The sequence below is a fragment of the Neomonachus schauinslandi genome, chromosome 6, assembly GCF_002201575.2.
Source record: "Neomonachus schauinslandi chromosome 6, ASM220157v2, whole genome shotgun sequence".
NCBI lineage: Eukaryota > Metazoa > Chordata > Mammalia > Carnivora > Phocidae > Neomonachus > Neomonachus schauinslandi.
Window position 1 is genome coordinate 40,620,021 of NC_058408.1, and position 13,765 is coordinate 40,633,785.

The 13,765-nt window shown below is 55.7% G+C and overlaps 1 protein-coding gene across 1 annotated transcript in view; it reads left to right on the forward strand.

Annotated features, from left to right (window-relative positions):
• LHX4 (LIM homeobox 4) overlaps positions 1–13,765 on the forward strand; it is a 40,042-nt gene that overhangs the window by 15,174 nt on the left and 11,103 nt on the right. The window contains exon 2 of the mRNA XM_021682562.1: positions 1,482–1,653. Within this exon, the coding sequence (XP_021538237.1) occupies positions 1,482–1,653 (172 nt within the window). The remainder of the gene's footprint in view (positions 1–1,481; positions 1,654–13,765) is intronic.

A 13,765-nucleotide genomic window follows, 5' to 3' on the forward strand; every position in this document is an offset into this window, starting at 1 on the left:
TCCTACCCGTATTGATTCAATTACTCGCCTTTATTGAGCACCTACTGTATACTGGCCCACTCCTACCCGTATTGATTCAATTACTCTTCACAACAATCCTACTAGGTACTATTGTCATCACCCCCCCCCCCCCTTTTAACAGGAGCAGAGAGAGGCGAAGTAATTTGTTGAAGGTTAAAAAGCAGAGCCAGCATTCAAACCCAGGCAGCCTGGCTCTAGAATCCATGGTCTTACCCTGTGTCTTACTCACCCCCCATTATCTGATGGAAATCCTGTTGCTGTTGTGTGCTTAGTACTTTGCTGGGCACATCGGAACTGTTTGGTAAGTAACTCGGTAACTAATTGGGTGAACATTTTCTTTGTCAAGGAGGAAAAAGATTTTTTTAAAGATTTTATTTGAGAGAGAGAGTGTGAGAGAGAGAGAGCACAAGCAGGGGGAGGGGCAGAGGGAGAAGCAGACTCCCCGCTGAGAGGGGAGCCTGATGTGGGCTCTATTCGGGGACCCCAGGATCATGACCTGAGCTGAAGGCAGACAGACGCCCAACCCACTGAGCCACCCAGGCGCCCTGGAGAACTTTTGAGATAGGAAAAAATGCCATATGCACAAGGACAGGTAGCAGGTATCCAGAGCCATGCGGATCTGCCTCAGTGTGGCTCCTGGTAGCTTTCATGGGGCATTTTGGTCTGAGAATGGGGTCAAAGAGCAAGGCATCTAGTGGGTCTGACTTTCAGGCTGTTGGTAGCTGCCGAGGCCATAACGGGAACAGGCTGGGTTTGGGGTTTAGTAGGCCCAACACTGACACGTGTCTGTCTGTCACTAGTGATGTCACCTAGTGAGGGTCGCAGTAGCCTATCTACAGTTCTGAGATACGAATGACTTAGTACTGGAGCTTTCTTTCTACATAGATTTAGATGTGTTCACACCGCCCCCCCCCAAGTGCTTTGAGGCTAATTCCCTTATGTTAACACTTTTAAATGGTATCACACCAACACATATGATATGAATCAAGAAACACGGATGATTCCTGAGAGATTTGGTTTTCCTACTTGTGTTGGTATTTTGGAGTGCACTGGAGAAACTGGTGAACTGTTTCAAAGTGGAACTTCTTAGAGAAGATGTGATCAAGTATTTGTTCAGTGGGAAACATCGGTGGAGCTACTCGTGTGTGCCAGGCGCAGTGCCAGGCAGTCAGGATCCAAAGCTGCGAAAGGAACACCGTTCCTGCCCCTTGAGAATCCCGCCTCCTAATGAGAAACACAGGGTGGATTGGATTTCGGTTCCCACCGGCCGCCTGGACCGGCGACCTCCGTGCGATGTATAGCCCACACCATTCTATGTGGCAGCCGAAGGGTTTGGGTGATGTCCTTTTCCTCCCGTGGGGAAGGAGTCATGAAGAATGGGAAGGCGTCCACACAGGGTCCAGCCCGGTGAGCGGTGCTGTGTGGAAGGCTCACCCTGCCTTTCTCTCTGCTCCCCACAGAGATCCCTCAGTGCGCCGGCTGCAACCAGCACATCCTGGACAAGTTCATCCTGAAGGTCCTGGACAGACACTGGCACAGCTCTTGCCTCAAGTGTGCAGACTGCCAGATGCAGCTAGCCGACAGGTGCTTCTCCAGGGCCGGGAGCGTCTACTGCAAGGAAGACTTCTTCAAGTAAGTTCCAACCCCGGGGGCCGCCTCCCTCCCCGCGCCCTGGTCTGTCTCTGCCTCTCCCCTGGCAGTAGGGAGAGCGGTCAGCTGGTGGCAGAAGGCGAGAGTCCCATTTCTGCAGGGAGGGGGGGGCTGACCAAGGCGTCCCACAAATCCTGCCTCAGGGCACTTGGCTGTCTCGTTGCTGCCACTTTCACAGCGGGTGCTTGGAGGTTCATACCCCGAATCTAGAGGAGTCTCCGTGGCTGCTATGGGGCCCCAGAGGCTTCAGAGAGTTGCTCCTGGTCAAGCCAGGCCCTGTTAGTGAAAGCATGATGAAGAAGCAGTTTCATGGGATGGTGAAGAGCCCAGACCCTAATGGGGTTTGAAGCACTTATTAGATGTGTGCTCTCGGGCAGGTTACTTCTGTCGGCCTAAGGTTGCTTATCTATAAAGTGGGCCCAGTAATAATGGTTCCTACCTCATAACGTTGTTATGAGCTTTGAGTGAATCAGTATGCCTAAAGTCCTTAGGACAGTGCCTGACCCCTGAGTGTTAGCTTTGAAGACTGTCCTCAATTCATTCTGAGGTTGGATCCATCAGCAACAATCCTGTTCGTCACGGTGAGGGGACTTCCTAGAATTTATTTTCTGTGGCATTTAGTCTGGGACTTTTCTCCCGGAACCTGTTACCCGAGGCACTTAGGCTGGGGCCTTAGCTCACTTGGATGGACCAACTGGCAGCAGCGATGCCAAGTACGGGAGGGGGGAGTGTCCGGCAGTGACACCAAGCCCCGTGGGGGTGGCCCGTGGGCTGCGCTGAGGGGACCGGACTGCTGGGGAGGCTCATCAAAGCCTGCAAACATTTGGCACAGATGAACAAGCCTCAGAGAGGTGGTATGCATCCTTCAGAGGTTGTGTGTTCTGCACAAAGGGAGGGGAGGTGGGAAGAAATGCCAGTCCTGGAGACAGAGCATGTTTCTCCCTAATCCTCCCAAGGTTTAACTTCAGGGAATAAGGATTTGAGTTTCTGAGGATTCTCAAATTTCTTTCATCCAGTATGAGTTGAAAAGCACATTAAAGATGAATTTGGTTTCTACTGGGGCCTCCTCTCCTCCATGGCTTGTGTTGAGAAGGCAACACTCATGGTCACCATCACACTTTGGCCAAAAATGCACCACTCTCTCCCTGTGTGTGTGTGTGACCATGTGCACGTGCACACGTGTGTGTGTGTGTGTGTGTGTGTGTGTGTGTGTGTGTGAGGAGGAGAAAGAGGACACAGGTGGGCGGGCCTGGCCTTGGGGTTGGGTCAGCGGCATTCCAGGGTCTGTGCGCCATCCTCTTCCCGTTTGTCTCCATACCGTTGGGAAGCCTCAGTGAGCTCCAGGGCCGTGGCCTTCTTGCCCAGCTGGGAACCGGGTAGGTGCTGAGATGTCCCTGGCTCAGACCACTGGCTGGGGTGCGGGCAAACCCATTAGGATCACGTCACAGGACACTGTCACCAGAGAAGATCCTTTGAGCTCCTCCCTGGGGTTTGGACCTTGACTAGCTGGCTCCGGGTTTGGGAAAGGGAGGAGGTGGCAGCTCAAGTGTAGGTCTGGGTTTGGGAGAAGTAGTGAGTAAAGGGGTCCCTTTAGACCCAGAAGGGGCCCAGGGTGCAGGCTAGGGAAGGATTAGCACAGGCCTCTGAGCCATCAGCCCAAGACCAGAAGTAACAATGACAATTAGTCCCTCAGGCCAGTGCCCTGACCTCCTGCCTCTGTAGCCTCCCCGAGCCACGGCCCTCATTTGGATCCTTCCGGAGCACTGCTCGGCAGTAACCTCATGACTAAATCTCCCTCCTCCTCTAGCCCACATGCCTCCCCACCAGACCAGCATCCAACCTCACAGCTGACCCTGACCCCCAGCTCCTTCAGCAGGGCACCCTCTGCCTACAGAATATGCCAGATGCATTGTGCCGTCAGAGCCTTCCTCCCTGTACCCCGGCTCCCTTCTAGTCTTACCTCAGCACTTTCTTGGGTACCCGACGCCCCTTAGCCAGTTGCCCCCTTTCCTAGGCAGGCTCTGACCCAGGCTAGTTTGTCCTGCAGGGATGATGTCTGTCCTCTCGAGGTCTCCCCATCCTTCCATGGCTGTGAGTCCAGCTCTTCCGTGGGTGGGCACCCTGCCCCTTCTCTCTCCCGGGACTCAGCGTGAGTTGCCTTGTTTTTGCTCACTCCTCCTGCACCTGTTTGATCTTCCTTGCTGGCTCGAGGAAAGGTTTATTAGGCATGCATTTTTCCATTTTTCTGTCCCTGGCATAGCATGTGCCCCTGGCCTTGCCCACAGGCTGTCCCTGGGTTTGATACAATGAAGAGTAGATCCCATAGTGAATTTACAGCGTGTTTGGTGACCAGTTCCTTCTGTCCCTCATGCTGTTCTGTGAGTCGTGGACGCCCAGGCTGCCTGGGAAATGCATGGGCCCGTGACTTATTTATTTATTTAAAGATGTATTTATTTATTTTAGAGGTAGAGTGCAAGGGGGGAGGGGCAGAAAGAGAGGGGGAGATAGAATCTCCAGCAGACTCCCCACTGACCACAGAGCCCCGTGTGTGCGTGGGGGGGCTCAATTCTACAACATAGAGACCATGGCCTGAGCTGAAGTCAAGAGTCGGACCCCCAACCAACGGAGCCACCCAGGCGCCCCAGGCCCATGATTTAGTCACAGTCACTCTCCTTGTCTCTGCTTCATAAAATGACCACCCCTCAGGGTTGGAAACTTTTGCGAAGTAGGGGAGCCGGCCACAGAGTCAGTGCTGAATCCGGTCCTTTCTCTGTGATGAGGGGCTGCGTGAAGAGAAATTTAAAGCTGAGGTGATTCTGCTGGCTGTTTCTGGAGGGTTGCTCAGACCTGAAGATTGGGCCGCTCTGAAGCCCCCAGGGAGGTCACTTGGCTCCCCAGGCAGTGAGACCCCATAGAGCTCTTTGGGACTGTGGCTGTTTGGTCGAGCCTGTCACAGTCCTAGGGGAGCACACAGAGGGAGTCAGTCCTCCAGGGTCAGATTGGCTTCACCTTCCACCCCCAGGGGTCTGGGAACTGCTGCCCACGTGGGGCTCAGGCTGTAACTTGGCCGCAGAGCCGGTGGTCTGCTCCTCATGACTGTTCAATAAATGTCACCAGGCACCTGCTCTCAGATGGCACAGCGGGGGACACGTGAGCAGAGAGAGCACAAGGCAGGGCTGCAGGGGCAGAGCAGTCCCGGAGCCCCAAGTCCCTCTCTTGTCCCACACGGGGCTGCAGGAGGGGAGGCAAGTGCCGTGCACTTGAATTCCCCCATCAGACCTCAGAAGGCTTTCAGCTGTGGGATTTGGAAGAGGCCTGGTCAGAGCCAGGGAGACTCTCTTCTCTTTGCTCCTTGAAGAAAAAGAAAAATCCCTGACCTTTTCTGCTACGTGAGGAGCATGGACCTCACTGATCCCCTCTCTGGTGTTACGTTTCAGGATCAGTATTTTAAATCTCTTTGCCCATAACAAGGGCAGGGCCACTGCTTTGCACAACTGTAAGGGGTATCCTTTATTCTGTGTGAAGTGTTTTGAATCCAGACTGTAATGTAAAGGGTGCCCTGCTGGAGGTGGGGGGAGGTCAGCCTTCCACCAGCCTTCAGCCCACAAGATGCAGTAATCCTAGTGGCTGACAGCAGAGGGCGATGTTGATGTGTGCGCGGACAAAGAAAGAAGTATTGTTGGAAGCTTGTACTCTGTGGTTGTTGCGTTTTTCTCTTGGAGCTGGTGAATTCTATCTTGCCCAGTAACCTTGGCTGATTTTTGCTGTTGTTCGTTGGTTTTGCCTCTTGGGTCTTTGGCTGCCTTCCTCCAGAGGAAATGAAATTCTGAGACTGAGAGAAGAGGCCGTGAGTTGACTAACACCGTGGTTCCAAGGCAGTTACAATTGAATCACAAGCTGAGGGGCCAACAACTCCTTGTGTTGCATTTGCTAACCAGGACCTTTCTGGACTGTGTGTCCTGCAAGTCTCGGGCCCCCCATCTCCTTGCCAAGATACCAGGGCCTGGGGAGGGCAGGAGTTTGGGAGTAGAGCTTCTGGGTCCCCCTCCTCACCGCTGACCGGGTCCCGGGAGGAGCCTGGCAGCTCCCTTACTCTGGAGCCCAGTGAACAGCACAGGTTCTCTGCTCCAGGAACTGGTTCAAGTGCTGGCTCTGTCAGCATCAGCTGGGCGCCCTTTGGCAAGTTCCTTAACATCTCTGAACGCCAGTGTCCTCTTCAGAAAAAGCGAGAATGTTGATGGCGCCTGCTCTAGCAGACCTGGACACAGGGACATCTCACAAAGGGGAGCTATTTTATGAACAGCGTGGTTTGGTGAACCCAGACGGTGCTCGGTTGAATTTCTGTCCTGTCTCAAACTAGCTGTTTGTCAGCAAACAAGTGACCAGGTCTTTCTGAACGTCACTGCCTTATCTGTTCCAAGGCGCTCATTGTAACCCGCAGAGTTGTTGCGAAACGGGAAGGAAATAGCGAGTAAACCATGTCCAGCTCGATGCTGGCTGCTTGATCAGTGTCTCTGGGTTTCTGGCCCTGACATGTGGCCACTTGACCTACAGCCCTGGAGGGCCAGGCTGTCAGGGCTCTCCCTCGGGGCTAGGCCTGTACTGACTTCTCCTGGCCTCCCACCTCCCCGCTCCCAGCCCCCAGCTCTGAGACCTTCCTGTTGAGATGACATTTAACGTCAGCAGGGGAGGGTAGTCTGGCAGAGCTGGGAGGGCACACTTCAGTGTGCTGGGGCTAAAGATGCCACGGGGATTTGCATGAAGATTTGGAAACAAAGCAGCAATGATTACAATCTGAAAACAAACACAGCTGACAGGGTCAAAGAGAGAGCAGCCTTTAGGTAAAGCACGGCATTCTAGAACATTCCAGGCTTGCCTCACCAGGGCTGTGGGCTCAAATGAACATTCCAGGCTTGCCTCACCAGGGCTGTGTGCTCGCCTGCCACAGGGGGGCTGGAGGGGAGAGCCGGAGGTGTTCTGAGAGTGACTGCCATGCCAGGGGGTTCCTGGCTAAACTTCCTGCGTCTCTGGGGGTGTCTCCCTGGCCCTGAGGCCTTCATCTACACGATGGGGGGCAGCGATGGTCACTGCTGGGGACCTAGTGGGATAGAAGGCTGCTTCAACCTTCTTGTCAGTGGGGATCTGTGTGGGCTGCGCCCCCGCCAGGCCTGGCAGGCGGTTCCATTCCTCACGGTGCCCCTCCCCCAGCCAGTCAATCTCCAAGCAGTGAGCGAGGCTGTCAGCCAAGGGCAGGTAAGCAGCGTCCTTGGGAGCCCGGGAGATGCTGATTTATCCCCGCAGTTCAGAACAGCCTGTTTCAGCTCCAGCACGCTCTGCGTTTGGCCAGGGTGCAGGGTGGTTTCGCTGGCTCCAGCCTGGTCTCCACTAGTGACCTTGGCCCCATCATCGCTCTGGTGACCGGGGCCTCCGTCCGTCAGCCGGGCAGATGCCCACAGGAGATCAGGTAATATGGGCGGAGGCCCATGCTCAGCCTTCCTGTGAGGCGGACTTCCCAGGGGGAGCAGGCTCTGGGGCTGAATCCAGACTCTGTGTGACCTGGGGACATTTGACCCCTGAGCCTCAGTTTCCTGCCTCTAAAGAGGGCTGGAAATAAACCTCTCTACTTTTCTGGGTTACTGAGGATTGAATCAGATGAAGGAAGTGGTTGTCATCATTATTAGGGGGCTATTTTTATTAAGGTCATGATAGTGGGTGTATGTAGGGCAGAGAGAAAGAGAGAAGGAGGTTCCTGCAGGCGGAGGCTACAAAAAGCTGCAGATGAGGCAGGGCTCCTGAGGGGGTGGGAGGCGTGGCCCGTGTCCGGTGGCAATGTCAGGTCAGGGGACTGGAACACCCGTCCGCCTGTCGCTGTGGGGGTGGTGGGGGGGCCCCAGGAGTTCTCCCCACAGGATGCCATCCCTCCCTGTGTGGCCACAGCCTTCCCTTCCCAGAGCAGGGTGCGGGGCGGGGGGACCAGCCTGTACTTACGTGGCTGCCTCTAGCCAGCTTGTACTCTGTCGCCCCAGGGAGAGGCCACCTCAGTTCTGGGGGCTAGTTGCTGGTCCAGTTTGGGGCCAGGTTCTTGTCAAGTCCGTGCTATCTCTGGAAACTACACACCTGCTAGCTCCCCCGTTACCTGCATGTGGATGCGCGTGTGTGCGCACACACACGCACACACGTGCGCACACACGCACACATTCTTTCTCTAGCAAAATGTGCTTAGGGAACCCACAGGGGGAGGGTCTCTTTGACGTGTGACTTTCCATAATTTCTGAATAGTTTATAGTCTAATTCCCTCGCTAAGCAAATTAAACCTTTTAAGGTAACGATCAGACGGTCCAGATAGTGTCTGTGCATGTGGACATTTGTAAGAGTCAAACACACTGGTGGGACCAGGCCCGCCGTCATTTGCGAGGGCCTGTAATCAAGGCAGAAGCAATTACTTAGCTGAGCAGCTTCCCCGGGGACCCGAGGCTGTAGATCAGGCCGTGATGAGTCCGCGGATTATCTGTCCGCCCGCCCGCCGCCCCCCCAGGCCCCGCTTCAGCTGGGCTGGCCCCCCCTGCCCGGAGCCCAGCCTGGGGCGGAGGCCTCCTGACATCTGTGGGACCTGCATCCCAGAGACTTTCTGGCCTTGGGGAATCTGTTTGGAGCCAGATGGTGGCAAATCAGCCTGGGAGTCGGATGGCATCTGGGCCATGGAAGCGGGTCCCCAAGCAAAGAGGGACGTGGGTGCCGTCGGGGAGGGACGTGTGACACTGCCTCTTCACCCCGGGAGAACGCACTAGCCAGCAGCGGTAGCTCTCCATCTTTTCATTGCTGGGGCGCAGCCACCTTCCCTCTCCTTCACCTCCATCCCAGGCGTTTCGTCACGGCTCCCAGCTCCCAAACGCCCTCTCCTTCTATCCCCATTGCCCGTGCTCTCTCTCGGCCCGTCACCACCCCTCTGGGCTGCAGCAAGCTTCTCCCTGGCGGGCCCCTGGAAACGCCCTGCCCAGCCCTGGCCAGCCGCGGTCCCTTCCTGCTGGTTCTCTGGCCCTGTCACCCGCGAGGGCCTGTGCGAGCCGCTGTCTGGCTCCTGGGCATCTGCCCCTGGCATTCCCGCCTGCCCAGCATTGGGCCCTGGGCCGGGAGCGCGGTGGCAGTCCGGTGGGGGGCGTTGGCTATAGGACCTCTGTCCCTGAATGTCCCTGCCCCTGCCTGTCACAACTCCTGCCACACCACCACTGAGGTCTTGGACTCCAGAATCAGCGAGCAAGCTGTGGAGGCCACAGGAGTGCTGAGAACGTCTGTTGCACGAGAACCTTCCGGGGGCCTTGCTGGATGTGTGGACTCCGGGCCTGGAATCAGGAGTCGGGGGCGGCTCTTCTGCTTTTAAGCAGATACCCTGGGTGGCTCTTGTGCACCAGGTACTTTGGTGACAGGTGAGCGAACACCTGGGCAGAGAGGGATTAGCCCGGAGTCAGCGGATTAGGTGGCTGGAGTGTCCCCATCTGGGCAAAGGGAATGGCCTATCTACCTGTGAGGGCCGTTGTGTGGTTTACATGACACAGCTCACAGGAAATTGCCTGCAGACTATGTGCCCGATGCATGTGTGCCCAGATTAAGGGAGGTGGGCTGGACTCTTATAGAGGAGGGTCGGATCTGGATCCAATGTCCCACTGCCTCTTGGGAAGCAAATCTACCCCCAGCAGGGAAGGAGGGGAAACGTGGCTGAGGGAAAGGGGGAGTCAGGCTCTCGCCCCTTTTCTACCACTAACCGAGCTGTGTGATCTTGGACAAGTCACTACCCCTCCCTGGGCCTCAGTTTTGTTCTGTGTTAAATGAGGGGATTGGACTAGGTCACTGATTCTAAAGCTTTTCCAGTAGCATTCATCTCAGAATAATGTTGAATGTTCATTAAGAAGAAAAGCATTGTTAGCCACCCCCCCCCCCAATAAAAGGCAGAGCACCGTGGGGCCATTCCAGTGGGTCTGGGAGGTGTCCGTGTAAGTGTGTGTTGTGGGGGGCTGTGTCTCCACACCCCAAGGCTCTGACACTTTCTGGTGTCAGGACTTCTCCAAATATGGTCCCTGTCTATGTCTGGAGAAGGCTGACCATTCTTGGGCAGAACTTTATGTGCCCGTGACATGGCTGGGCTGGTGATATATGTTGGAAATATTGGTACATACAGTAACAGTAAATATCAGCAACTTACCTGTCAAGTGTGGTGATAGATAAAAGAAATACATGGAGGGAAGTGTCAGCTAGGAAAAAAATATACAGCTTGCCGTAAATCACCACCAAGCAATTAAAGCATAAAATTAAGTTATGCAGTATTTTGTTTCCTCGGGACAGGGCACTGTGCTGTGGCAGCCCCCCTACCCCCCCAGAGGTTGGCAGGGGCTTGGGCTAGCCCCTCCCCGACTGCCTCCCGATGGCCACATAAGGAAGAGCATTGGGTTCCAATCCCGGCTTCGCCGTTCATGGCTGTGTGGTCTCTGGTACATTATCTACCATCTCTGAACTTGTTTCCTCATCTACAAATGGGGGACTGTGGGTGCTAGACTCAGGGGTGAACAAAACAGATACAGGGCCTGATGGCATGGAGCTTGCCTTCTGGAGATGGAGAGATACAGGATACAAGAACTATGCGGTGCATCCGTTGGAGACATGGCAGGAAGTGCTGGATCGGAGGGGCAGGGCTAGTCAAGGAATGACCCTGGAGAAGGCGACGTGTGAGGGGCGACCTGCAGAAAATGCAGACATGAGCCATGCAGGTATCTGGCGAGAGAGCATTCCAAGTCGAGGAGCGAGGGTGGCTGAGCGAGTGAGTGGGCAGAGTGGTAGGAGATGAGGCTAGATCGTCTTGGAGGGTCTTGTGGACCAGTAAAGGGACTTGGGCTTTTACCCTGAGCCAGGGGGAGCCTGGAAGGTGTCGAGCAGGAGAGTGAGGTGGGAGCACTGTGGCTGCTGTGTGGGGGAAGTGCTGAAGCCAGGAGTGCCGTGAGTTGTGGGCGGGGCGTGACGGTGGCCTGAACTAGGGAGGCAGCGGTGCCGATGGTCAGAATTTGGGTAGTACCAACAGGGTGTGCTGACAGACTGGGTGCAGGTGTCCAAGGCTTTCAGCCTTAGTCCCTAGAAGGATGAAATCCCCATTCTCTGATGGGGGGCAGGCCTGGGGGAGGATGGGGAGTTTGGTTGTGGACATCCAAGTGGAGAGGCTGAGGAGGGAGTGGGATAGACCAGTCTGGAGTTAGGCGAGAGGTCTGGGCGAGAGGCTGCCAGAGGGGAGGGGCAGGACCAGGAGAGCTGTGTGAGTCCAGTGAGCGCCGTGTTCTAAGGAGGAGGGAGAGGGCCAATGCCACCGGAAGGTCAGGGAAGAAGAGACCTGACCACTGGGTCAGCAATGCTGGGGTCATGGGTGACCTTGGTGAGGATAGTTTGGGTTGATTAGTGGGTGGCACCCTGATTTGGAGTGTGTATTTGTCAGGGTTCTCCAGAGAAACAGAACCAATGGGGTATGTGTGTAATACAAAGAGATTTATTATAAGGATTGGCTCCTGTGATTTTGGAGGCTGAGAAGCCCCGAGATCTGCAGTCAGCAAGCTGAAGGCCCAGGAAAGCTGATAATGTAAATTCCAGTCCAAAAGCCAGCAGGCTAGAGAGCTAAGAAGAGCTGATGTTTCAGTTCAAGTCTAAAGGCAAGAAAAGGGCAATGTGGCAGCTCAAAGAAGTCAGGCAGGAGGACTTTCCTCTTACTCTTGGGAGAGTCAGTCTTTCTGGTCTATTCAAGCCTTCAACTGATTGGATGAGGCCCACCCACAATGGGGAGAGCAGTGTGCTTTCCTCAACCTACTGATTCATATGTTAATCTCATCCAAAAACACCCTCACAGACACATTCAGAATAATGTTTGACCAAGTATCTGGGCATCCTGTGGCCCGGTCAAGTTGACGCATAACATTAACCATCAGAGTGGATTCAAGAGAAGAGTGGGAATAGGGGTGTTAGAGACGCTGCGTGTAGACCCTTCTTTTCAGTTTTCCTCTAAAGGGAGTAGAGAAGTGGGTGGTAGATGGAGGGAGATGTGGGGTCAAGAGAGGGTTTTTTTGATGTGGCAGAAACAAGAGTATGCTCGTATGCTGCTGGGGACGATCGAGTCAAGAGGGAAAATTAATCATGTGGGGGTGAAAGGAACAGTTGCTGGAGGACTGATCTTACGGGGCAAGAAGACATGGACTCTGTGCCTGGGTGGGCGGTCGGCCTCAAATGGGAGCACAGATAGCCCTGCGGTAGGAAGCGGAGGGAAGGCAGGGCGGACCGGTAGCTGGACAGGATAGTGTGGGCACATGGCAGGTCTTCTCTGGCAAGTAGGAAGCCGCGGGCTGGGCCTGCAGATGCGGGGCTGGAGGGAGGAGGTGTCTGGGAGCACGGGAGCGTGAATGGACCAGGGAGGCGTACTGTGCTCCTTAGGCCCTCCTGAGTCACGGATCACAAATTTAAACTGAGCCCAGTGGGGGAGGTGGTAAGTCAGGTGCTGGTGGAGGCAGCAGAGGGTGGAGGGCAGGGCGGGGAGGTGAGGGTGCAGGGGAAGGATCAGTGAGATGGACCACTGGGACCTTGCTGGGTGAGGAGGAAGCCAGGCCGGGAGGGGAGTGAGGACCTGAGGGCAGTGAAAGGATTAGGGGGTCTTGTCTGGGCAGAGCTGTGGGAGTCGGCGCTACAGGGAGCGAGCTGGACGGACGGGAGGTGGAGGTGGTGGCCAGACAGGGTTGCACCCGGAAGTGCCCCGGGAGCCGTGCAGTAACTGCAAGGTCTAGGGGACCATGGAAGTGAGGGGCTGGGGAAGGGTAGAGGCCCTGACCCGTCAGAGGAAGAGGTCAAAGAATAGAGGGAGCAGGGGCAGGAAGGACTGTTGTGCGCATAGTGAAGTCAGCAAGTGTTATGGCAGGAAGGACAGGAGCTGAATTCACCAGGGGTGAGGGGGAGGAGCTGGGCTGGCCATGCCCACCACAAGTGGGGAGCCGGCTGTGGTCTGTGGATCAAGCACAAGAATGTACACACAGGGACACACGGTAGGTGCTTGGTAACTGGGAACTGCTTCCATTAGTAGTATTTCAGTGCCCCGAATGTGGAACCTGGGATCATAGGACAGAACTTAAAATCAGGATGTGACAGAACATCTGTGGTACGGGATTTGCGTGCATCTGTTTCTAGAAGGTGTGGTGACTGCAGGGCCTGCCTGTTGTCCTCTTTCTGCAGGACCCAGACACCCTCAAGTTTGTCCCCAGTCTGCAGAGTGGTCCCACCAGGCTTGTCAAGAGCAGCAGGGGTGGACAGATAAATGGGCAGATGGGAACTCAGGCTGAGCCCTGGAGCCAAGGGTGAGACCGAGGACACAGGCCTGGACCCCTTCCCAGGGTCAGGGGCAGCCCCTGGCTGTCGGCTGTGATGTGTGGTGCATTTCCCCAGCCGGCGGCCCAGGCCCGTCATGCCCGCCCTGGGGGACAGAGCGGGGAAGGTGCTGATCAGCGTCAGTCAGTGTGTTGGGGGGACACCCCCCGGGGTGAAGGCTCCGAGGGCAGCCCCTGCATTGTGATGCTGGGAGCCTCATGCTCTGTGGCTCAGAGCAGCTGGGGATGCTTGCGGGGGACAGGACCCCTCTGCCCGGGTTCCCTTCTCGGGGTAGGGGCACCAAGACCGGCTTCCCAGGGGACGTTTGCGGTGACACCCGCCATGTGCCCGCTGAGTGGTCAGAAGCCTGAGCTCAAGGCCCGTCTCTCTCACTTGTTGCCTTCGTGAGCTGCACCCACCCCCACACCAGTCTGAGCCTCAGCTTCTCATCTGGGGGTGGAATCCTAATATCCGCCTCTATGCTGGGCATGCACGTGACCTCCGGGGAATGAGCATGAGGATGGCACCAAATGGGATGCAAAGTTTCGTGTTTTCCTCAGCTGTGGCCTTGCAGCAACCCAGGTTCCACTCGTTTCTCGGAAAAGCTTTGGATGGGAGTGGCGGGATTCTGTTTTGCGCTGGTCCCTCCGTGACTGTTGAGACCCAGGTTTTAAGGAGCACTTCCTGCATTCTCTCCTTCCCTCACTCAGTGGCCCAT